At 47.4% G+C, this 26,027-nt stretch overlaps 2 protein-coding genes across 5 annotated transcripts; one reads left to right on the forward strand and one right to left on the reverse strand.

The window, feature by feature from the left end:
* Positions 1–7,168: 7,168 nt before the first annotated feature.
* On the reverse strand, positions 7,169–16,984 carry LOC118087373 (uncharacterized). 3 transcript variants are annotated; one of them, XM_035119957.2, is made up of 5 exons: positions 15,783–16,984; positions 12,432–12,519; positions 10,161–10,293; positions 8,839–8,910; positions 7,169–7,853 (listed from the first exon to the last, which is right to left on the reverse strand). In XM_035119957.2, the coding sequence occupies exons 1-5, from the start codon at positions 16,110–16,112 to the stop codon at positions 7,844–7,846; spliced, it is 633 nt and encodes a 210-aa protein (XP_034975848.1). In that variant the 5' UTR covers positions 16,113–16,984; the 3' UTR covers positions 7,169–7,843. The 3 variants fall into 3 exon arrangements, with proteins under 3 accessions (XP_034975848.1, XP_034975847.1, XP_034975846.1); XM_035119956.2 differs by having other exon boundaries at positions 8,824–8,910; XM_035119955.2 differs by having other exon boundaries at positions 8,778–8,910.
* A 95-nt stretch (positions 16,985–17,079) lies between these two features.
* On the forward strand, positions 17,080–24,221 carry LOC132592259 (uncharacterized). 2 transcript variants are annotated; one of them, XR_009557704.1, is made up of 5 exons: positions 17,080–17,782; positions 19,649–19,745; positions 20,839–20,887; positions 22,559–22,740; positions 23,910–24,221. XR_009557704.1 is itself a non-coding variant. In XM_060275288.1 (4 exons), the coding sequence occupies exons 1-4, from the start codon at positions 17,135–17,137 to the stop codon at positions 22,686–22,688; spliced, it is 924 nt and encodes a 307-aa protein (XP_060131271.1). In that variant the 5' UTR covers positions 17,080–17,134; the 3' UTR covers positions 22,689–24,221. The 2 variants fall into 2 exon arrangements, 1 of the variants encoding a protein (XP_060131271.1); XM_060275288.1 differs by having other exon boundaries at positions 22,559–24,221.
* Positions 24,222–26,027: the final 1,806 nt, after the last annotated feature.

Below are 26,027 nucleotides of genomic sequence, written 5' to 3' on the forward strand. Positions count from 1 at the left end.
CTGAGCTCTATCCCAAAAACCCCAGAGTCTCATAGAATCATAGAATCATAGAGTTGGAAGAGACCACAAGGGCCATCCAGTCCAACCCCCTGCCAAGCAGGAAACACCATCTAAGCATTCTTGACATATGCCTGTCAAGCCTCTGCTTAAAGACCTCCAAAGAAGGAGACTCCACTACACTTCTTGGCAGCGAATTCCACTGTCGAACAGCTCTTACTGTCAGGAAGTTCTTCCTAATGTTTAGGTGGAATCTTCTTTCTTGTAGTTTGAATCCATTGCTCCGTGTCCGCTTCTCTGGAGCAGCAGAAAACAACCTTTCTCCCTCCTCTATATGACATCCTTTTTTTTATCCTTATTTGAACATGGCTATCATATCACGCCTTAACCTTCTCTTCTCCAGGCTAAACATACCCAGCTCCCTAAGCCGTTCCTCATAAGGCATCGTTTCCAGGCCTTTGAATATTTTGGTTGCCCTCTTCTGGACACGTTCCAGCTTGTCAGTATCCTTCTTGAACTGTGGTGCCCAGAACTGGACACAGTACTCCAGGTGAGGTCTGACTGGAGCAGAATACAGTGGGACTATTACTTCCCTAGATTACGTCCGTCTCCTTGGCACGGAGGACAAAGGGGGGTCAATACCCCCTAACTTTGGCCTGTTTTCTCTCTCCCCCCCCCAGCCCCAGGCTCTATCACCCAGAATGTCCTTAGCCCCTAAAGCAGGGGCACATACAAAAAGGGAGGTTGCTGTTGTTGTTGAAGACATTTGATTAGTTAGATATGTGTGTGTATTTTAAAGCTTCCGAACCTTCATCATGGGGAAAAACAGAACTTGACTTGCTTACTCTCCACTCCCTCTGCTGCCCCCCCCCACAATTTTTCTGTTTTCCCCACCTAGATCAGGGGGCGTCCGACTTAGGTTGAAATAAGACGAGGAAATCAGAGGGAAGCTTGCTCCCTCTCCCACGTGAAAGCCCATAAGAGATATTTGATGATGGCTCTCCTCTCTCCTCTCTGTCTCCTCTTTCCCAGGCTAAACATACCCAGCTCCTTCAAACGTTCCTCATCAGGCTCGGTTTCCAGACCCTTGAGCCTCCTCTGCTCACCTTCCAGCTTCTCAACATCCATCCTAAATTGTGCTGCCCAGAACTGGACACAGTATCCCAGGTGTGGTCTGACCAAGGCAGAATAGAGAGGGACTATGACTTCCCTTGGGACGCGGGTGGCATTTGGGACGCGGGTGGCGCAGTGGGTTAAACCACAGAGCCTAGGGCTTGCTGATCAGAAGGTCGGCGGTTCGAATCCCTGTGACGGGGTGAGCTCCTGTTGTTTGGTCCCTGCTTCTGCCAACCTAGCAGTTCGAAAGTACGTCGAAGTGCAAGTAGATAAATAATTTACCTTCCAGCAGGAAGGTAAACAGCGTTTCCATGCGCTGCTCTGGTTCGCCAGAAGCGGCTTTGTCCTGCTGGCCACATGACCTGGAAGCTGTACGCCGGCTCCCTCGGCCAATAACGCGAGATGAGCGCCGCAACCCCAGAGTTGTCCGCGACGGGACCTAATGGTCAGGGGTCCCTTTACCTTTACCTACGATTTACTTTGATCTGGACACTAAACTTATGTTGATGCAGCCTGGAATAGCATTCACCATTTTTTGCTCCTGCATCACACAGTTGGCTCACGTCAAGTTTGCAGTCCACCAAGACCCCCAGATCCTTTTCACATGTCCTGCTAGGAAGCCAGGTGTTCCCCATCCTATATTTGTGCCTCTGGTTCTTCCTGCCTAAGTGCAGAACCTGACCTTTGTCCCTATGGAAATTCGTTTGGGTAGCTTGCACCCAGTTCTCCAATCTGTTCAGGTAATTTTGAGACCCGATTCTGTCTTCTGAGGCATTGGCTACCCCTCCCGGTTTGGCGCCATTTGCAAATTGGATGAGCATCCCCTCAGTTGGTTGTTGTTTCTGAAAACAACAATAAACATACCGTCGCAAACCGCGTCTCCCCTGACTCTCTCCCCTGTTCCCTACACAGTAGGGAAAATTAGGGTTGTTTCTAATCCCGTCTAAATTGGCGTCCATGGAGTTTTCTTGGCAGGGATACTGGATTGGCTTGCCAGTTCCTGCTCCAGGTGGATCACGTTTAATCAAAACTCTCCACTATGACCTATCCATCTTGGGTGGCCCTGCAAGACCATAGCCCATAGCTCCTCTGAGTTATTCAAGCCCCTTCGCCATGACAAGGCAGACTCTTGAGAGTCCCATGGACTGCAAGAAGATCAAACCTCTCCATTCTAAAGGAAATCAGCCCTGAGTGCTCACTGGAAGGACAGATCCTGAAGCTGAGGCTCCAATATTTTGGCCACCTCATGAGAAGAGAAGACTCAGTGGTACCTTGGTTTATGAACACAATTAGTTCCGGAAGTCTGTTCATAAACTGAAGCGTTCATAAACTGAAGCGAACTTTCCCATTGAAAGTAATGGAAAGTGGATTAATCCGTTCCAGACGGGTCTGCGGAACACTCAACCTGAAGCGTACTTAACCCGAAACATAGGTGTAATTGGTTCCGGAAGTCTGTTCATAAACTGAAGCGTTCATAAACTGAAGTGAACTTTCCCATTGAAAGTAATGGACAGTGAATTAATCCGTTCCAGATGGGTCCACGGCGTTCGTAAACCGAATATTTGTAAACCGAGATGTTCATAAACCGAGGTTCCACTGTATGGCAATTTATGCCTGTTGTCTTTGTCCATGGAGGACAGATCATGAAGCTTTGGCTCCAAGACTTTGGCCCCCTCATGAAAAGAGAAGAATCCTTGGAAAAGACCCTGATGTTGGGAAAGATGGAGGGCACTAGGAGAAGGGGACGACAGAGGACGAGATGGTTGGACAGTGTTCTCGAAGCCACCAACATGAGTCTGACCAAACTGCGGGAGGCAGTGGAAGACAGGAGTGCCTGGCGTGTTATGGTCCATGGGGTCACGAAGAGTCGGACCCGACTAAATAACTAAACAGCAACAACATATTGGCATCAAGACATTAAATCAGTACCATTATCTTTGCCTTTTTCCTTCGGGGATATAGGCCTGCAGGGAATGTGTCTCTCCTCCTCAATAGCTTTGAATGCCGTCCCCCTCCCTTTCCCCCCAAAGAAGTAGACGTCTGGTCACCTCTGAGCTACTGCCGAAGTACCGGATTTCACTCTCGGCTCCTGGGGCTTCCTTTTCAGAGCTAGAAATAGCGCCAGCCGGCCACCACCCTTCCAGGCTCAGAGGAAAACCCAGGGACAGTTCCTGTGGCAATTTGGGCTCTCCTGCCGAATGTGGGACCCTCTTTGTCTCCCTGAATCTCACGCTATAAAGAGAAATCCCCCACTCTGCTTCTTTGCTTATACAATCGGCGTCCACTTCTTTCCTCTGCCCTCCCCATCCCCTTTTCCTTTCGTGCGGTGCCTTTGATTTTAATCGATTGTGCATAAGCTGCGCTGGGATCCTCTTATAGCAGCTCAAGAGTGGAATGGAAACCCTCTGAATGAATCTTAGTTCTCAGTCTTATTCAACATCTTTATCAATGACTTGGGTGATGTTTGCATCATCCAAGTCATTGATGTTTGCAGACGACACCAAATTGGGAGGGGTGGCTAATACCCCAGAGGACAGGATCACACTTCAGAATGACCTTAACAGATTAGACAACTGGGCCAAAGCAAACAAGATGAATTTTAACAAGGAGAAATGTAAAGTACTACACTAGGGCAAAAATAATAATGAAAGGCACAAATACAGGATGGGTGACACCTGGCTTGAGAGCAATACATATGAAAAAGGATCTAGGAGTCTTGGGAGACCACAAACTTGACATGAGTCAGCAGTGTGATGCAGCAGCTTAAAAAGCCAATGCAATTCTGGGCTGCATCAATAGGAGTATAGCATCTAGATCAAGGGAAGTAATAGTACCACTGTATTCTGCTCTGGTCAGACCTCAGCTGGAGTACTGTGTCCAGTTCTGGGCACCACAGTTCAAGAAGGATCCTGACAAGCTGGAACGTGTCCAGAAGAGGGGAACCAAAATGGTCAAAGGCCTGGAAAAGATGCCTTACGAGGAACAGCTTAGGGAGCTGGGTATGTTTAGCCTGGAGAAGAGAAGGTTAAGGGGTGATATGATAGCCATGTTCAAATATACGAAAGGATGTCATATAGAGGAGGGAGAAATGTTGTTTTCTGCTGCTCCAGAGAAGCGGACACGGAGCAATGGATTCAAACTACAAGAAAGAACATTCCACCTAAACATTAGGAAGAACTTCCTGACAGTAAGAGCTGTTCGGCAGTGGAATTTGCTGCCAAGGAGTGTGGTGGAGTCTCCTTTGGAGGTCTTTAAGCGGAGGCTTGACGGGCATATGTCAAGAATGCTTTGATGGTGTTTCCTGCTTGGCAGGGGGTTGGACTGGATGGCCCTTGTGGTCTCTTCCAACTCTATGATTCTATGATTCTATGAAAACGATAAATTGTGCTGTGCCTTGTCTAAAGCTAGGCTAGGGATGGAGTTGCCGGGTGGGGTGGGCTACATGACCCCTGGTGTCCCTTCCAACTCTACGATGCTACGATTCTAGGGATTTAAGTAGTTGGAGCAGAGCCAGATGGTGATTGCAATAATGGGCTTGTTTTGGTGTGCAAGCATTTGACGTGTTTGGGGGGGAAACACTTAGGACAGACGCCAAGAACAATTCAGAAAGACAAAAGGACCCGAACAGATGAACCGGGCAAAGCAGCCAGCTCTCTGTCCCAAATCGCCAGATGATGGGGTTAGATCTGATTAATTGTTTAGATGATTTATAGACTTCCCTTTGCAAAATGCTGCAGGGCGTTTTGCAAACAAAAGAAGACAAAGGCAAAAAAATAAAAATAAAAACAGGGAGAAATCCATGCAACTGCCAATTATTCCCCAAATCACGGGAAGTCTGGCTTGTTAAAGGTGCTGTTAGGAGCTGTTAAGAGATTCCCCTCCCAAAGCTACGGTTCCAGGAGTTGCTAAACCGCTCCAAAAATGGTAGTGTTATAAGAAAACCTGCTCGTTTTTCCCTTATGGGGTACCCAAGAGGCTGTATATAGTCCTTATGTAGGTTCTCTATCAGTAGGAGAAAAATAGCAGAGGCCAACCAGAGAATTTTGAGAAGCAAAGCAGCTAGTAAGCCTGATCTTTATTAAACTGTTGAAACAGGGTCCGCCGCTCACCCCATGCAGGGAGGGAGGAGTGGAACCCAGAACATTGGTGTGCAAGCTCTTATATAGACTTTTGAAATTGCCTCCCCTGTAGCTCAAGACCACCCCCCAAAACATCATATGTGCATCACAGAAAGAGGGGGTCCCCAGCAGAAATGGGAGCGTGTTGCTTCTCTCCTGTCTGCCAGGATATCTGATCATACCTTATCAATTGCCTTTTCTGGGTAGCCTGGCCATTCCTTGGAGATGGCAAATAGTTCTCCTAGGCATATTGATAGTGTGTTCAGCTTCACAGATACTTGCCAGACTGTATTTGAAGAGGGAGGTGTGTAAGCCCCTACAGTCCAAAGCCCATTGGAAAGCTTTCCCCACCTCCTTCCTCCTGGCAGAGAAATATTTGAGGTCAATTTGGGAGAGTCAAAATGGCTTCAGGATTGCTCTCCTGTACTATTTCAGACACATGGTTGATATACTTATGCATGTGTACATTTATGAACATTTCTTTTATATATATATAGGACCTTAGAATTCCTATAACAGTAGCACTGGGAGCAGAAATGAGATTATAATGATTTTATTTCGTTGATCACATTTGCACATCACCAGCCTTCCTGGGAGCTGAAGGTGGCATGGATCCTCCCTCCTTCCCGTCTTATCCCTACAAAAACAACAACCTTGCAAGGTAGGAGAGAAGGAGGGGGGGGAGAGGGAGACTCCAAGGTCTCAGCTTCAGGATCTGTCCTTCCAGTGAGCACTCAGGGCTGATTTCCTCCAGAATGGATAGGTTTGATCTTCTAGCAGTCCATGGGACTCTCAAGAGTCTCCTCCAGCACCATAATTCAAAAGCATCAATTCTTTGGCGATCAGCCTTCTTTATGGTCCAGCTCTCACTTCCATACATCACTACTGGGAAAACCATAGCTTTAACTATACGGACCTTTGTCGGCAAGGTGATGTCTCTGCTTTTTAAGATGCTGTCTAGGTTGGTCATTGCTTTTCTCCCAAGAAGCAGGCGTCCTTTAATTTCGTGGCTGCTGTCACCATCTGCAGTGATAATGGAACCCAAGAAAGTAAAATCTCTCACTGCCTTCATTTCTTCCCCTTCTAGTTTCCCTAAGGCGGGTAGATAGCACCTTGTCTGCCTCCTTTGAGCAACCAAGCTGGTGCCAAAAGGCTTGCTTTGCTTTTCTCTGGACCACATCAGCAAGGCCGGGGGTGTATGTGTCTTGTCGTCTGGGCAGCCCGGGACCCACCCCCCCAACATGACCCAGGCTTGGCCCCGGGAAGGTCACTTTTGTGCTCCTCACACAGTTTTTTTGCTCCCCCTCCCTCTGGAGGCGCACTTGGTGACACATGGGTGCCGACAATATGTGCAAGCTTGGGGAAATGTGTTTGGTGCAATTGCGTATGAAAATGCTCAGGTAAGGAGAAATGCACACTCGGGGTTTGCAAAGCAGAAATGGAGGGAGAGAAAGTCGGATTGCCTTCATCCCTAAAGATGAAGTGATCGTGTGCTGCTCCCCGGTGGTCAACTCATGCACTGCACACACAAGGCAAAGGACCCCTGGACGGTCATGTCGTTCGGATGCCTGATGATCATCTTCCAAAGCAACTCCTCTATTCCGAACTTAAGAATGGAAAGTGTAATGCTGGTGGTCAACAAAAGAGGTTTAAAGACTGTCTCAAGGCAAATCTTTTAAAAAATCCATATAAACACCAACAACTGGGAAACACTGGCCTGCAAGCGCTCCAGTTGGAGAACAGCCTTGACCAAAGGTGTCGTGGGCTTTAAAGACACTCGAACTCAGTACGCAAGGGAGAAATGTGCTAAGAGGAAGACATGTTTGGTAAACCCTCACAGGGATCAACTCCCACCTGGAAAGCAATGTCCCCACTGTGGAAGGACGTGGGGATCCAGAATTGGCCTCCACAGTCATTTACGGACTCACTGTTAAGACTGTGTTCATGGAAGACAATCTTACTCGGCTACGAAGCATTGCCAAAGAAGAAAAAGATAGGGGGTTGGGTTGCCATATGTCCTATTTTTCCCAGACACATCTTCTTCTCCAGAATTAAAATTTCTGTCCGGGCAGATTCTTTTAATCTGACGAAACGTCCAGGTTTTTTCGTTGGTGTTTTTCTTTACAGTAACCCAAGAAAGAAATCCTAGTGCATTTGACTCAGATCTAAGCTGGCCTGCAGCAAGAATCGCCATCCACCAGGAATCTATTTTTGTGTGTGTGTTGCACTCCTTGCTTCCACAGGGGAGAAGGAAACACCAAGAGGAAAAACCACAACAAGGCAGACTTACTTGGTTGGGTCAGAGAACAGCGTTTTATTTCAACATTAAATTGCGACCCGGCAGATCTGAATAATCCCACAATATTCCTGCATTGTTAAATGACTCTCACGGTCCTTCCCAACTCTACAACTCTGTGATTCCAATCTGGTTTAATAATCTGCCTCTCCCCACTGCCAATTCCCCCGACACAGTTTCTGCAATGCTGCACCTGAATTTGGTATTTATCCGTGACTTTGAATGGGTTGGGGGAGAGGAGGAAGGGGTCTGCAAAACCTCCTGTCCATTCTCATCATGTCAAAGGCGTTGGGGAAGATGCTCTAAAGGAGAAAGTTCAGCCCTTCCTGAAACAACAACAAAATGAATGAAAGGGAGTTAAAATAAATATAAAAACACAGAAGAAGCAATTCAATTTTATATGAACCAGCAGCCAAGTCAATTTCTGGGCAACATGGAATATGTAAAAAGGTAAAGGGACCCCTGACCATTAGGTCCAGTCGCGGACAACTCTGGGGTTGTGGCGCTCATCTCGCATTATTGGCCGAGGGAGCCGGCGTACAGCTTCCAGGTCATGTGGCCAGCATGACTAAGCCGCTTCTGGCGAACCAGAGCAGCGCATGGAAACGCCATTTACCTTCCCGCCAGAGCGATACCTATTGATCTACTTGCACTTTGACGTGCTTTCGAACTGCTAGGTTGGCAGGAGCAGGGATCGAACAACGGGAGCTCACCCCGTTGCAGGGATTTGAACCGCCGACCTTCTGATCAGCAAGCCCTAGGCTCTGTGGTTTAGACCACAGAGCCACCAGCGTCCCTTTAAAAAGAAAATGTTTATCTATATAATTTTTAAATTTTACACATTTTCCCATAGACGTTCCATTGACTTCCCATCCACCCTTCCATGACGTGCTACAGTTGCAACTGAAATTATTAAACCCCCAGGTTGATTTATCAAAATGTACAGACTCTGAGCTGTTTTCAAGAAGCAAAGTTGCTTTTTCAGTTGAATTTGGGGGAAGCTCTTGAAGCATCTCTTCTGTTGAGCTATTTCCACGGCTTCCGTTTCTTCGATTTGCTCCTTGCAAACAGCTCAAACTCTGCAAATTTTGATCAATTCACCTGATTCGTAATGGGGGCGGAATAATTTCGACTGCGGCGGCTTGGCGGGTTAAGTCAGGCCGGAGTGACAGGTGCCAGATCTTTCTCTCGTGGCAGGGTGATCACCACCCTTTTGCGCAAGGGGAGCCCTCTTGGCTCGGAAAACTTACGAGCGGGTCAAGAATGAAAAAGCTTGCCAGCCCCCACAATAAGTACCAGAAGGGGGGGCACCTGCGGGCGGCGGAGGATGGGCGGCCCTGAAGGCGACGGTGGAGGGAGGCAATTTCGGACAGGTAGCCATGCCTGGGGAGAGAAAGGCGAAAAAGAGATGTCAGGAAGGGGGTAACGGACTGATGAGACCCCGACAGATTACCTATACGTCAAATTATCCCCAATATACAAGTACAGTGGTGCCTCGCTAGACGAATGCTCTGTAAGACAATTTTTTCGCTTAACGGAGAGATTTTTCGAGCTGGAGGTTGCCTCACTAGACAAATTCGTTTTGTGAAAAATTCGTCTAGCAAATCGCGGTTTCCCATAGGAATGCATTGAAATTCAATTAATGCGTTCCTATGGGCAAAAAAACAACAATGAATTCAATGCATTCCTATGGGATTCGCTAGACGAATTTTTCACAAAACAAATTGACTCACAGAACAAATTAAATTCGTCTTGTCTTGCGAGCCACCACTATATACCGTGTTTCTCCAAAAATAAGACACCGTCTTATATTTATTTTTCCTAAAAAAAACCCCACAGTGGCTTATTTTCAGGGGATGTCTTATTTTTTAATTACGCGTCCAGCCTCGCCTCTTCCTTGGGGCCCTCCAGAACTGCGCCTATCACTATGTCTTATTTTCGGGGTATGGTTTATATTGCGCAAATGCTTAGAAATCCTGCTATGGCTTATTTTATGGGTATGTCTTATTTTAGGAGAAACAGGGTATGTGGGATGTGAGCCATGAGAGGCAGTCCAGTACAACATTCCTTGCAATGCTAGAGAAGACATGCGAGGGAATGTTTGGTCCAGCCGGCCGAAACTTCCCATTCCTCCTGGCTGGAGCATCCTTCCTTTTGCATGTGATAGAAGGTGGGCATATCCTAACCTGTCCAGGTAACAAAAGGACGAGTCACTCAGCATTCTCCTCTTTTTGACTTCCTTCTTTGATTGACCAGCTTCTAGCTAGGACTGCTCTGCTAGTTCAGGGATTGGCAAGGCTTACCGGGGATAGGCTGGATCGCTCCTGCGGAGATCCTCCGTGGGCCGGACTGGCCGAAATTTCTTCTGAGCGTGCCCAGATGCCGAAGATCGCGCCTGCGCAGTCACGATTTTCGGCATCTGAGCATGCACAGAAGAAATTTGCGGAGCCGCGGAAGAGAGACCCCGCCGGTTTAGCACAGCATGCAGGGACTCGCCAAGCGGGCACCTCGGTTTGGGGGGCGGCTCATGGGCCGGTTAAGCAACCCCATGGGCCTTAGTGGCCGACCTCTGTGTTAGATTCTATGATTTGTTGCTCTGCAACGGTCGAAAGCGCCAGGGAGACTTGACTCACACGCTTTCCTGCAGCGCCGTCTGCCGCGCCTCGCAGTGCTCCCTCTCTGCCTCTGCTGCGGCCTTTTCTCCCGCAGCTGCCTCCAGCCGCTCTTCCAAGCCAGCCGCCTGCTGCCGCCATTGGGACATCTCCACTGCGAGCGGGAAAGAGCCGAGAGGCGGGCTTGAGAACGGCACAATGCAGAAAAAGCTTTCCATGCTTCCTCCAAACCCACCCCTTCTCCACCAAGGTAGGGGGAAAGTATTATTATTATTATTATTATTATTATTATTATTATTATTAGCTTCTCCAGGGAGAGAGTTCCAGGCTGGATCCATATTTCTATTAAAAAACACTATGGGGGGGAAACCGTTATAAAGGTCACAATGGAAATTACCATTGACTTCCAATTTCAGCCATTATTATTATTATTATTATTAGCTTCTCTGAGGAAAGAGTTCCTGGCTGGATCTACACAGCTATAAAAAACACTGTGGAAAAAAGCCGTTATAAAACCTCACAATGGAAATTACCATTGACTTCTGATTTTGGCTCTACATTGCCCTCTGGTGTCATATTTTATTTTATTCAAATTTATTTTATTTCATTTTATACTTTTCAGGTTTATACGTTTCCTTAATTTTTCAATCATTTTAACATTTCAAAATTTGACTTCCCCCTCTTTCTGCAGTTCCCTAAAGTTACAGTATTTGTTTTAACATCTTCTGCACATCCAAATTCATTTAATTTGCTCCTTTTTTATCTACTTTAAATATATACACTTGCGAAACTGCAGGTTGTTACAATAATCCTGCCAGTCTTTTTATCCGTTTGTGATTTATCTGTAAACATTTAACAAACCATTTCCATTCTTTTATATAAAAAAGTTTGTTATCCTGATTTTTTTTTATTCTTCCTTTAAATTCCGCGCATTTCTCCATATTCCATAAGTTTTTGTATCCATCCTTCCTTTGCTGGGACTTCTGCTTCTTTCCATTTTGGGGCAAGTAACATTCTTGCTGCTGTAGTGACACATATAAATAAGTTTCTACACAGTTTAGGTAGTTCTGTCCCTATAATCCCCCCCCCCCCCCGCCCCTAAAGCTTCTGGTTTCTTTACACAGGTTATCTGAAGGCAGCCCTGTTTAGGAAAGTTTTTCATGACAGATGTTTTAATGTATTTTTAATCTTTTGTTTTAAATTCCGGAATAAAAATTGCCGGAAGAAATATGAACAACCTCAGATATGCAGATGACACAACCTTGATGGCAGAAAGCGAGGAGGAATTAAAGAACCTTTTAATGAGGGTGAAAGAGGAGAGCGCAAAATATGGTCTGAAGCTCAACATCAAAAAAACCAAGATCATGGCCACTGGTCCCATCACCTCCTGGCAAATAGAAGGGGAAGAAATGGAGGCAGTGAGAGATTTTACTTTCTTGGGCTCCTTGATCACTGCAGATGGTGACAGCAGTCACGAAATTAAAAGACGCCTGCTTCTTGGGAGAAAAGCAATGACAAACCTAGACAGCATCTTAAAAAGCAGAGACATCACCTTGCCGACAAAGGTCCGTATAGTTAAAGCTATGGTTTTCCCAGTAGTGATGTATGGAAGTGAGAGCTGGACCATAAAGAAGGCTGATCGCCGAAGAATTGATGCTTTTGAATTATGGTGCTGGAGGAGACTCTTGAGAGTCCCATGGACTGCAAGAAGATCAAACCTATCCATTCTTAAGGAAATCAGCCCTGAGTGCTCACTGGAAGGACGGATCCTGAAGCTGAGGCTCCAATACTTGGCCACCTCATGAGAAGAGAAGAATCCTTGGAAAAGACCCTGATGTTGGGAAAGATTGAGGGCACTAGGAGAAGGGGACGACAGAGGACGAGATGGTTGGACAGTGTTCTCGAAGCTACGAACATGAGTTTGACCAAACTGCGGGAGGCAGTGCAAGACAGGAGTGCCTGGCGTGCTCTGGTCCATGGGGTCACCAAGAGTTGGACACGACTAAACGACTAAACGACTAAACAACAACAACAAATCTTTTGTTGGAAGCTGCCCAGAGTGGATGGGTGGGGTAGAAATAATAATAATAATAATAATAATAATAATAATAATAATAATAATAATAATAAATTATCTTTTTCAATTCATTATACAGTATATCGTTTCACAGTAAGCTTTGACCTTACAATAAGACCTATAAAGAAATCATCGCAGGTGATTTTTCGTTTGTTCTCCCCTTGTAACATCCGCAAGTAATAAATCATTATTATTGCAATTATTATTGTTATTACCCAGCAGGGCGCTGTTTCGACTGTCCATCTCGACCTGCAGGGTGAACATCTCGCCGTGAAGGGCTGTCAGGTTGGCGTCCAAAAGGGTCTGCAAGAGAGACGGGGCGGGGGTAGCATCTCTTAAAATGTGGGTCCTCGGCTGGTAGCTCCGCCCCTTCTTTAGACCACGCCCACACAGCGCCCTCCCACCTGTGGCCACGCCCCACCTTTGCAGAAACCAGTGCCGGAGTTACGTATAAGCTAAACAAATTCTAGCTTAGGGCCCCGCTCTCTTGGCGGCCCCAACTTTTTTTAAAGGAAAACAAAATACTGGCTGTCCATTTCCAAAATATAAGATAAAAAAACAAATAAGATAAAACCTACACCCAGCAACCGTGTTTTGTGTTTTGTCAGCTCCTATGATGTAAGTCATGGGCCCCACCTCCTAGCCTGCTCCCTAAAATATCCCTGGTTTGCTCCTTTCTGTATATGGGGTTCCTCCATTCTGCATGGACTAGTTGCATGGCAACATGGGCAAATGGATTTAGATACCTATTAGGTCCATCATTTACCATCTAGCATATATTTAACACGAAAAACAGTGGCAATTTGTTGTTGACAAAGGACAGCTGGAACGTATAAAGGGCCCCATTATCTTCAGTAGCATAGGGCCGCATCAAACCTAAATCCGGCCCTGGCCGTTGCCATCGAAATTGTCTGACCCCCCCCCCCACAGTTGCAAATCAATTTTATTCTCACATTTGGCGGAGGATCAAATCAAAGCTGCATTTTCAGCTGAAATACTTGGGGACCAGTATTGCATTGAGGTATTTCGATGGCGTTTTTCGATTTGCTCCTTGCAAACAGAGTGAAAAGTCTGCAAATTTTGATAATTGACCCCGATTTGCAATGGGGGCTGAACGATTTCGATTGCCACAACAGATGAGCCTTCTGCAACCGGCAGACTTCTGGAGGTTTGCTAGACTACAAATCCCATCATCCATGACCTCGGGTGGAGGCTGCACCCCAGAAATATCCGAAAGGTTTCAGAAGGTTAGGGTTAGGGTTGGCAGAATAAAGCGAGGGAAACTAAATTAATCCGGCTCGGTTGCAATTCATTTCTCTGGATTGGTTTGCGCCCAGATACAAATTTCCAGCTGAGGCAGCTACAGGCCTTTGAAGAATTCTGGGAGTTATAGTTTGCTAAATGTGCTGAGAGTTGCAAAGAAACCTCCCCATCCCAGAGATGTGATTCCCAGAGTTCCCTAGGAAGATGTGTCAATTGTTGAAGCAGCCTGGGAATTGTAGTTCTGAGTGCAGGATATCAACTCTCGGCACAAACTACAACTCCCAGGATTCTTTGGGGGGGGAGTAATGGCCCCTTCAACAGGGCTTTAAGTGTAGGGCACAAATGTGGCCTCTGTATGGAAAAGAATGGTTCAGTCAGTAGAACATGAGACTCTTAAGTTCAGGGTCGCGGGTTCAAGTCTCACGTTGGGCAAAATATTCCTGCTTTGCAGGGGGTTGGAATGGATGACCCCTAAGGGTCCCTTCCAACTCTGCTGTTCTATGAGTGTCGTGATGAACTCCTGACTAGGACACGACTGCCGGTTTGCCGATTCCCAAGAGAGCACGTGAAAGCCAGCACAAAACTAAAAACAGACACAGTCTGGAAGCTTCTGCAAAACCTCAAGAAATGGGGACAATCGCAGGCAGAGGAAATGGACTCTGCATCAGCTCGGGCCCCACAAACCCACCCCAAGCCCCCTTTTCCTGCCCTACCACCTCCACCAGCTGAAAAGGAAATTGCTCGAAGGAGAACAATGGAGACTAGCAATGGTTTTCCAGAGTTTGGCTTTTCTCAGGAAAACGCTGCCATTGTGTCTGTTTATATTTCTCCAGGAGGACCGCAAAGGCTCTCAAGGTCCAAGAATCTTGGCCTTCTTCCAGCCGGGAAAGCGACTGTGTGGTAGGATGTTTTTTCTCCGGGAGACGGGGAAGGTGGAGCTGAGTGGCCTTGCAGAAAGTACCTGGAGGCGTATAAAAATTATACGTCTGCCCGAAAAAAAGAGTCTTGGATGGGCGTGGCGGAGAAACAGAATAAGCTGTCTCTGCACCGGACTGTCTCAAAATAGTTTCCAACAAAAAGGGTTTGGGGTTCTTTAGGTCAGGGGTAAGGAGCTGGGACCCAGATCCATGCAGGGCCAGCACGCAATGTCCAACATTTCTCCTGTGAAAATAGGGACATCCTATTCCATCCCCTCCAACATTTCTCATGAAAATAGGGACGTCCTATTCCATCCTCTCCAACATTTCTCCCGTGAAAATAGGGATGTCCTATTCCATCCCCTCCAACGTTTCTCCCGTGAAAATAGGGACGTCCTATTCCACCCCCTCCAACGTTTCTCCCGTGAAAATAGGGATGTCCTATTCCATCCCCTCCAATGTTTCTCCCATGAAAATAGGGATGTCCTATTCCATCCCCTCCAACATTTCTCCCGTGAAAATAGGGACGTCCTATTTCATCCCCTCCGTTTCTCCCGTGAAAATAGGGATGTCCTATTCCATCCCCTCCGATGTTTCTCCCATGAAAATAGGGACGTCCTATTCCATCCTCTCCAACATTTCTCCCATGAAAATAGGGACGTCCTTATCCATCCCCTCCAATATTTCCCCCCTGAAAATAGGGACGTCCTATTCCATCCCCTCCAACGTTTCTCCCGTGAAAATAGGGACGTCCTATTCCATCCCCTCCAACGTTTCTCCCATGAAAATAGGGACTTCCTATTCCATCCCCTCCAACAGTTCTCCCATGAAAATGGGGACGTCCTATTCCATCCCCTCCAACATTTCTCCCATGAAAATAGGGACGTCCTATTCCATCCCCTCCAACATTTCTCCCATGAAAATAGGGATGTCCTATTCCATCCTCTCCAACATTTCTCCCATGAAAATAGGGACGTCCTATTCCATCCCCTCCAACATTTCTCCCATGAAAATAGGGACGTCCTATTCCATCCCCTCCAACATTTCTCCCATGAAAATAGGGACGTCCTATTCCATCCTCTCCAACATTTCTCCCATGAAAATAGGGACGTCCTTATCCATCCCCTCCAATATTTCCCCCCTGAAAATAGGGACGTCCTATTCCATCCCCTCCAACATTTCTCCCATGAAAATAGGGACGTCCTATTCCATCCCCTCCAATATTTCCCCCCTGAAAATAGGGACGTCCTATTCCATCCCCTCCAACATTTCTCCCCTGAAAATAGGGACGTCCTATTCCATCCCCTCCAACATTTCTCCCATGAAAGCCTTTCTCTCATGAAAAGATGGACTATAACGTTCCCCGCCCCCCCAAGCCCAAAATACCACGTTCTCCAAGCAGCCCATCAAGGTGGCGTTGAGCCTCTTCCTGTTCTCCTTGGCTTGGCCAAGCTGCTTCTGCAGGTCCTTCTCTCGCTGGGCCAGCTTCTCCAGCTGCTTCTCGCGCCCGGCCCGTTCCCATTCCAGCTCGGCCACCTTGTCCCCCAGAGCCGCTGTTTCGTTGGCCAACTGCTCCCGGCACCTCCTGACCTGGCGGGCCGCTTCCGAGTGCCACGCCATGACGGCCACGGATACGGTCACGGCCGCCAATGCCAGCAGGAGCACCGCGCACAAACCCAGGACCTTCAGCGTAGCTTTGACAGTTGAGGGATCCATCCTGCTTCTTCTTCTTCCTCCTGGCAAGAGAGCGTCTGTGCTGCCGTCTCTCTCCTCTGACTATGATCGCCCTGCGTGGGTTTCACCATGATCACACAAACCCTTCATTTGTGGCCTGCCGCATGCCACAGGGAAGAAAACCACAAGGGAGCTATTTGTGGCATTTTATTTTTTTTGGCCAGGAGTTGATGGGTTCGCTTGAGCCCTTAAATTATATCCAGCCCTGGGGGGAAATCAACAAGTAATTCGACCTATGCTAAGTGCTAGAGCTGGGCGATATCTGGTTTTCAACACCGGGATGTATCAGCAGCTAAATATACTGTACTGATATACTGATACAGTATCAGAACCTCCAAGTGGCCCTGTTTTCCAGGGATTGACAGAAGCCGTCCCAGTTTCTGATTTGATCCCAGAATGTCCCACTTTTCCATAGGACGTCCCTATTTTCATGGGAGAAATGTTGGAAGGGATGGAATAGTATGTCCCTAGTTTTCAGGGGAGAAATGTTGGAGGGGATGGAATACGACGTCCCTATTTTCACGGGAGAAATGTTGGAAGGGATGGAATAGCACGTCCCTATTTTCACGGGAGAAACATTGAAGGGAATGGAATAGGATGTCCCTAGTTTTCAGGGGAGAAATGTTGGAGCGGATGGAATAGGACGTCCCTATTTTCATGGGTCCCTGGAAGGACAGATCCTGAAGCTGAGGCTCCAATACTTTGGCCACCTCATGAGAAGAGAAGAATCCTTGGAAAAGACCTTGATGTTGGGAAAGATGGAGGGCACTAGGAGAAGGGGATGGCAAAGGACGAGATGGTTGGACAGTGTTCTCGAAGCTACGAACATGAGTTTGACCAAACTGCGGGAGGCAGTGCAAGACAGGAGTGCCTGGCGTGCTCTGGTCCATGGGGTCACGAAGAGTCGGACACGACTAAACGACTAAACAACAACAACAATTTTCAGGGGAGAAGTGTTGGAGGGGATGGAATAGGACATCCCTATTTTCATTCAAGAATCCCCCATGTGGCAGCTTTGTAGTATAACAATAAATAATAATAATAATAATAATAATAATAATAATAATAATAATAATAATGTGTTGCATGAAGCTCCAGGAAGGCTGCTCTTCTTTAGACCTGCCTCCTGGTTCCCCCTCTCCTGCTCTTCCTCTTCCTTTCAGATTTGCTCAGCGGGAAGCAGAATCTCTTCCAATTTCAGTTGGATGAGGAGCTCCTCTCTGGAGAATGACCTGTTTATCCGTGCGCAACTTTGGGAACTGGTGAGCTCTTTCCCTGGCCTTTTTGGGTACCCTCTGTTCCAACTCCCTGGGGGCTTGGAGAAGGGTGGGAAGACCCTCCAAACCGCTTATTGGATTTTGGGGTGCCCCTCTTTGCACCCACCCCAAACCATGGAAGAGAAGGAAAGCTCTCCCAGTCTCCGTTGGGGGAATCGGAAACTCTGGGTAGCCGTGGCGGCGATGGAGTTTTCCGCCATCCTCATCTTGTTGGCCGGACTGGCTCATTTTGCTGCGCACCACGAAAGGGCAACGGAGACAGAGAACAGGGGAGAGGGCAGCAGCAGCAACAGCAGCAGTTTGGCCTCCCTGGGCAGAGTGAACCAGACCCTGCAAGCCGCGGTAAAGCGCTGGGAGTTGTGCCAGAACCACACGGTAAGCGCAAATAAAATCACCCGCAGGATGGATGTAAAAACACGCAGGGGAGAAAGGGAACTGGAAGAAAATGTAACGGATAAATTTGTAAACAGGCCGGAATTCGATACGCAGTCACAAGAAGATACAAAATAGGGGGGGGGGCAGAGGGAAGCCAAAGACAATGGCCATTTGTTTTGTATAAACTCTTTGTTGCTAAAATATCTGCAAGACGTGGAAAATATACGCGGAATTATCCAACCCCACCTTGCAAATGTGGTTGATTCTCAAACTTTGCAGGGTCCTGGAAGTTTGCAAGGAGCAAATCTTAATAATAATAATAATAATAATGATGATGATGATGATGATGATGATAATGATAATTTATTATTTATAACCCGTCCATCTGGCTGGGTTTCGCCAGCCAGTCTGGGCGGCTTCCAACCGAATATTAAAAACACAATACAGCATTAAACATTAAAAACATTAAGTTCTACCTTAACTACTTCTTCTTCTTCTTCTTCTTCTTCTTCTTCTTCTTCTTCTTCTTCTTCTTCTTCTTCTTCTTCTTCTTCCTCTTCCTCTTCCTCTTCTTCTTCTTCTTCTTCTTCTTCTTCTTCTTCTTCTTCTTCTTCTTCTTCTTCTTCTTCTTCTTCAATGAAGTTATATACTGCCCCATAATTGTGTTTTCAGTTGGATTTCGGGGAACCGCTCGAAGCGCCCGTCATGTTGAGCTATTTCCATGGCTGTTTTTTTGACTCGCAAGCACCTGAACGCCTGTCAATTGGGATAATAAATCTGGTTTGGAATGGGGAGTGGGGTGGGGTGGGTAATTTCGCTTGAAAAATAATAAAACAATAAACATTTTTTAAAAAAATCTTCCCTATACAGGGCTGCCTTCAGGCGGCTCAGGGGTCAGATAACTCCATCCCCTCCAACATTTCTCCGATGAAAATACAGCTGTCCTAAGGGGAAGTGGGACATTCAGGGATCAAATCAGAATTCACTGAATCAGGGAGTGTCCCTGGGATACTTGGAGGGTCTGGCGTGGCAGAATCAGTTAAAATTAAGCATAAATCTGGGAATTAAAACACACGCAGAGAGAATGTTTGTTGGAAGTTCAACAGGAAGGGTGCGTGTGTTTCTGATCTCAGCCTGGAGGGAGTTCAAACAGGCCCTCTTCCTGTTGAATTTCCGGCACTGGGGGGGGGGGAGAGACTTTTTAAAGGCATTTTATGCTAGTATTTTCATTCTCCACGTGTGATTTTACAGTTAGCTTTAAACGATTTAATTAAGGATGAGTGCCCCGTTCTTGTTGTACGGAAAACACTGCGTCTTAAACCATAGAATCGTAGAGTTGGGTGGGGCCCCCCCAAGGGTCATCCAGTCCAACCCCCTGCCAATGGTGGAATCTCGGCTAAGCATCCATGACAGATGGCCACCCAACCTCTGCTTAAAAGCCTCCAAGGAAGGAGAGTCCGCCACCTCCCACCCAATGGCTGAACGGCTCTAACCACCAGAAAGTTCTTCCTGATGTTGAGTTGGAATCTCCTTCCTTGTCGCTTGGAGCCATGGGTTCGAGTCCTACCCTCCGGAGCAGGAGAAAACAAGCTCGCTCCCTCTTCCATGTGAGCTATTGGAGGCCATTCCAAAGCATTTATTATTATTGTTGTTGTTGTTGTTGTTGTTGTTGTTATTTTAAAAGACGTTTGCAGTAAAGGTGCTAGGTAAATATCTTTCGGGAAGCTGAATCCTCTCCTGGTTCCCACCTATTTTATCTCTCATTTGCTATTGACTTTCTTGTGCCTTGTAATATAGAAGAGCGGTATGCAAATTAAAAGCGAAAGGAAATCCTTTTTTTCCCTCATCCTTGTTGATGTCTTGCAGAGAGCTCTAGAAGCCAACACCTCCAGCCTGAGCTCCGAAATGACCCAGATCAAGACCCACTTGCGCCTGAAGGAATTCAAAATTAAAGGCCTGGAAGGTGAGATTTGAGGGTGTCCAAAAGGTTCGTGAAGATCCTAGGAGAAGGGGGTGATGAGGGGCTGGTGGGGGGGGGAACGAGGAGCGGAGTGCAGAACTGGGATCTCAGGCTTCGTGCCCCCCAGTCCTTTCCACGTGGCCCTTGGGGGGCCTTTCCCCAGGCCACACCCCTTTCCTAAGCCACACCCCTCACCTGCTCTACTCGGCAACCTCCCCAAGTGCTCTCTCTATCAACCTATCATCTGCCTACCTACCTACCTACCTGCTTACCTACCTACCGATCTATCATCTATCTATCAATATCATCTATCTATCTATCTATCTATCTATCTATCTATCTATCTATCTATCTATCGTCAGTTTTACATAAAAGTTATACACTATAAACATAACATTTTCACACCTTAAAAAGGGGGTTCTTTCAAACCTCCTTCCCTCCCTCCCTGGGTTCCATTCCTGCATCTTTTACTGTAATCTATCTGTTCTACAATCATAGTATCCAAAACCCATGTTACTTTACAAGCCTCGTCGTATTCCTGCCAGTGATTTCATCTGTTTACAGTGGTCTCTCAAATACGTTAGAAAGTTATTCCAGTCTTTTAAAAATGCTTGGTCTTCCTGGTTTCTGATCTTTCCCGTCAGTCTCGCCATTTCTGCATATTCCATCAGCTTGGTCTGCCACTTATCTCTGGTCGGTACTCCCCCCCCCCCCAATCTCTGGATGCTAAGAACATCCTTGTTGCTGTCGCTGCGTAAATAAATCGCTTTTTTATTTTATTTTGGTAGTTCCGCACCTATAATGCCTAACAAAAAAGCCCCTGGTTTTTTAAACAAAAGTTATCTTAAACATTCCCCCCCCCCCGCCCAAGTGCTTTTGAACAGCTGGAATGAGGCATTGACCACCGGCATGGGAGCCAGCTGCTAGGGGCCAACGTCCCTTCGGCCCCGCAATAAAATATTTGAAGGTTATTTGAAAGTTGATGGGCATCGCCACTCAAACGGCGAAGCCTTCGGCATGACAAACAGGTGTTTTTACCACCGAGGCCCTTGTGTTTTGGAGGGATGAAAACAGTCCTCTTTTCCCCATTTCCCAGATGAGGTCGCGCTCCTGAAAAACTGGACACAGATGCTGCAAGATGTAAAGTAAGTGAGACCCACGTCCAGCTTGTGGGGAAGGGGCAGTTAGGGGTGGGTTGGTGAACAATGAGGCACCTGGTTCTGTTCTGGTGAGGTTAGGGCCAGTGTCCCCGTTTTCCAGGGACAGTCCGTGGTTGACAGAAGCTGTCCTGATTTCTGATTTGATCCCAGAATGTCCTTTCTTTTCCATTAAAGGTAAAGGGTAAAGGGGCCCCTGACCATCAGGTCCGACTCTGGGGTTGCGGCGCTCATCTTGCTCTATAGGCCGAGGGAGCCGGTGTTTGTCCACAGACAGCTTCCGGGTCATGTGGCCAGCATGACAAAGCTGCTTCTGGCGAACCAGAGCAGCGCACGGAAACGCCGTTTACCTTCCCACCGGAGCAGTCCGTATTTATCTACTTGCACTTTGATGTGCTTTCGAACTGCTAGGTGGGTAGGAGCTGGGACCGAGCAACAGGAGCTCACCCCATTGCAGGCATTCGAACCACCGACCTTCTGATCAGCAAGCCCTAGACTCTGTGTTTAACCCACAGCGCCACCTGGGTCCCTTTTCTTTTCCATTAGGACGTCCCTATTTTCACGGGAGAAACGTTGGAGGGGACGGAATAGGACGTCCCTATTTTCATGGGAGAAATGTTGGAGGGGATGGAATAGGACGTCCCTATTTTCACGGGAGAAATGTTGGAGGGGATGGAATAGGACGTCCCTATTTTCAGGGGAGAAACATTGGAGGGGATGGAATAGGACGTCCCTATTTTCATGGGAGAAATGTTGGAGGGGATGGAATAGGACGTCCCTATTTTCAGGGGAGAAATGTTGGAGGGGATGGAATAGGTCTAGGACGTCCCTATTTCCGTGGGAGAAATGTTGGAGGAGATGGAATAGGACGTCCCTATTTTCACGGGAAAAATGTTGGAGGGGATGGAATAGGACGTCCCTATTTCCGTGGGAGAAATGTTGGAAGGGATGGAATAGGACATCCCTATTTTCACGGGAGAAACGTTGTAGGGGATGGAATTGGACGTCCCTATTTTCATGGGAGAAACGTTGGAGGGGATGAAATAGGACGTCCCTATTTTCACGGGAGAAATGTTGGAGGGGGTGGAATAGGTTGCCCCTATTTTCACGGGAAAGACGTTGGAGGGGATGGAAGAGGACGTCCCCTATTTTCACGGGAGAAACAATCAATCAATCAATCAGTAGCTGAACTGGGTTCCACACAGTCACAAAAAGAAATGAACCGAAAAGGCCTCAAAAACAAAAAACGCAAAATAAAGAGCAAAAACGAAAGTGCCAAACTTGATCCGTTCTGGAAGTCCATTTGACTTCCGAAATGTTCGGAAACCAAGGCACAGCTTCTGGTTGGTGCAGGTGCCCTGGAAACAATAGCCGACAGCCACATCGGATGTCTGGCTTCTGAAAAACGTTCGAAAACCAGAACACTTCCTTCCGGGTTTTTGGCGTTTGGAAACCAAGGCGTTTGAGTACCAAGGCATTTGAGAGCCAAGGTACCACTGTACTAGCAAACCGGAGGTTAGACGGACCTCTTGTGAGAGAATCGGGCACGTATTGTGCGACACAGTCGATGCACTGATTCGACACACTGTTTGGAAAGGCCTGCCTCGCGGCGCTTTCTCCGTGCGCTGATTTCTTGCCTTCTGCCTTTCTCCATGGCAGGAAACACCAGGAGGAAATCATCGCCCATCTTCAGCAGCAGCAAAGGAGGCTGCCAGCCAGCAGTGGAATTCCTCCCTATGGCGACCTAACGTCTCTCGGGCTCACAATGGCCGTGGTACTCCTGGTTTGAGGAGCAGGAGAACACTATCAAGAGGCAGAGATGCCCGCTGTCATTCAAATCGGTAGATCGCCAATCAATACATAACAGCAAACTTATTAGGTCCTAGCCTGAAAATGATGTTGTTGTTGTTGTTTAGTCGTGTCCAACTCTTCGTGACCCCATGGACCAGAGCACGCCAGGCACTCCTGTCTTGCACTGCCTCCTGCAGTTTGGTCAAACTCATGTTCGTAGCTTCGAGAACACTGTCCAACCATCTCGTCCTCTGTCGTCCCCTTCTCCTAATGCCCTCCATCTTTCCCAACATCAGGGTCTTTTCCAGGGAGTCTTCTCTTCTCATGAGGTGGCCAAAGTATTGGAGCCTCAGCTTCAGGATCTGCCCTTCCAGGGAGCACCCAGGGCTGATTTCCTCCAGAATGGATAGGTTTGATCTTCTTGCAGTCCATGGGACTCTCAAGAGTCTCCTCCAGCACCATAATTCAAAAGCATCCATTCTTTGGCGATCAGCCTTCTTCATGGTCCAGCTCTCACTTCCATACATCACTACTGGGAAAACCATGATGGGGAAAAATGATGTACAGATGGTATTTAACACCACCTAAACTTGCTAAAACGTACAAGACGAGAACCAATGAGTGTTGGAAATGTAAAGAAAGGGAAGGTATTTTCTACCACATCTGGTGGCCTTGCAAAGAGGTGAAGGCTTTCTGGGAAATGATATATGATGAGTTAAAGAAAATATTTGAAAATATTTTTGTTAAAAAAAACCCAGAAGCCAGTTAAAATCTGAAGAAGTGTGCATGCACACAAAAGCTCACACCAAAATAAAAACTTAGTTGGTCTTGAAGGTGCTACTGAAGGAATTTTTTTAACAATAAAATGCTTAAGGAGGTTTGGAAGGCAATACGATGTTTAGAGAGATGCAACAAGTAAATAAGCAGAATGTGTTCCATGTCTGTAAGAAAAGAATGGTGGTTGTTAATGATATGAAGGGTGTAATATGTCTGGTAGATTGTGTTAACATTTTTTGATTTATTTGGTTATTTGTAATGGGTATGGGGGTAAAAGTGGAAACTAATAAAAATTATATCACAAAAAACCCATTTTATTGGGTATAGTGGGTGAAGAGGTACCAAGGGAAGAATAAGAGTCTTATGTTCTACCAACTGAGCTGTCGAAGAGTCTAGTAAACTACCTTCGTCAGGAATAAAATCTCTCTGTATCTTCCAACAGGACAGTTACAGTCTCTCGAACTATAATCTCCCTCGCAGGGTTGTTGTGAGGAGGAAAAGCTGGGGGTGTTGCAGAGAACTATCGACACCAGCTTGAACCGTTTGCAGGGGAGGCGGGAACGAAGGAGAAGGATAAAGGCATGCAGAAAAATATAATAAAACAATGAACAGATAATACGAACTCTTGGATTGAAGCAAAGCTTCAGGGAGAGGAGTTCGAGATCTCTTATCTTACGCAGTAAGTGAGATGTCAAGCAAGACTTCATGGATTCACCCAAATTAGAATTGGGGGCCGCAGTGATATATATATATATATATATATATATATATATATATATATATATATATATATATATACTGTGTGTGTGTGTGTGTGTGTGTACACACACACACACACACACACACACACACACACACACACACACATATTTAAATGGTTTTCATATGTGTGAGGGACAGGGGATATCGCGAAGTCCCTCCCCTCCTGAGTTCAAGCCCGTCCCCGAGCAAAGGGGAAAGCAGGGAGAGTTCCGATTCCAGTGGGGAAGCAGGAAGTCGTGTCCGAGGCTCAGGCAAGGTAGAGGAGCCAGGGTCCCAGGTGGGACAGGAAGGGGCAAGCAAGGGGGGAAGACCCATCCCTCCAACTCCAGAATTACGCAGGAAGAGGAGGGGCAAGAGGATGGGTCTGCCAAAGCTTTTGTGTTGGAGAAAGACGCGCCAAAAGCCATTAGGAGGTTCTGAAACCGACTGACAACATCGCTCCGTGTAAATAGCAATGACTTGAGCACTGTAAATACGCAGCACCAATAAAAGAATAAAATGCAGAGCTGCGTAGCGTCGTTACTCTGAAGTAGTCCACTCCGGCCACTGTGACAGCAACCTCCTAATCATTTTGGGGCTACTTCGGAGTTGCCGGGATGAGCGTGTCCGAGGCGGAGAAGTGGCGGCAGATCGCTGAGCAAGCCCAGCTAGAACTGCAACAGCTGTCGCTGCAGGCGCAGGGAGAATTGAAGGCAGCTAAAGAGGAGACTAAGAAGGTCCAGGACGACCGGCTACAACTTGCGGAACAGGTGAGAGAGCTCCAGGAAAAAGAGCAGCATTTAAGGGCGGTGGCGGTAGACCTCCAAAACAAGCTGGATGCAGAGAAAAACAAGGCGGGAGGGGCTCCCCAAGTCCAAGTGCTGCCAGGAAGGAGAGCAGGGACCCTTGTAAGCAAGTTCAATGGAGACCCGAAGGAGTTTCAGGGCTTTGAGACTGAGATCGTGTATGCTCTTGAGCTGCACCAGAATGAGTTCCCCGATGATGAGCACAGAGTAGCGTTTATTGTGGAACATCTCACCGGAGCAGCCAGGGAGTGGCTAAGACCATTAATCGCAACCAAGAATCCTTGCATGAAAAATGTCCAACAATTTCTAGAAGGTTTGAGGACGATGTATTCGTCCGATAGTCATTTGGACCAGACTAAGGAGGAACTGCATAATTTACGCCAAGGAAATATGACAGTTCGCGCATATTGGGCGAAATTCACCATGCTGGTGCACAGACTGGGGTGGGTTTTGGATTCGCCTCCCATGCAAGCTGCGTTTTACTTGGGTTTGAGCGAGGAGGTGAAGGATGAACTCTCGAGAGGTCCAAAGCCCAGTACTATGGATCAGCTGAGCAAAGCAGCTCTGGCGGTGGGGGTGAGGCAGGAATCCCGGTGGAACGACAAGCAAGCGACGCGCGCAAAGCGGGCTTGGTTCCCACGGTCGCAGGAGAAGCCACTCCCTCAACAACCCTTTCAGGCCACGCCTGGAGCCAGCCAGGACCAGGAGCCCATGCAGATTGATAGCGCGCGCGCGCGGGCTTTTCAAACCCCAGCGGCGCCAAGACGCAAGGAGGGAAGGGGCGGGAATTGCTTTCTCTGCAACTCACCCCAGCATCTCGTCAGAGACTGCCCACATCGCAGGGAGTGGCAAGGAAAGGCGGGAACGGTGGTGCCCTCCCCCACTGACGCAGCACCACAGCAGGGAAACGGGAAAGCCTGGCTGCAGGAGACAAGGGGCAGCAGCCAGGCACAGTCAGCAGACAACAGCCCCAGCCCGCCCACCCGCACAGAGAGGTGCAGAGCCAGCCCACC

Source organism: Zootoca vivipara, chromosome 6 (genome assembly GCF_963506605.1).
Source record: "Zootoca vivipara chromosome 6, rZooViv1.1, whole genome shotgun sequence".
NCBI lineage: Eukaryota > Metazoa > Chordata > Lepidosauria > Squamata > Lacertidae > Zootoca > Zootoca vivipara.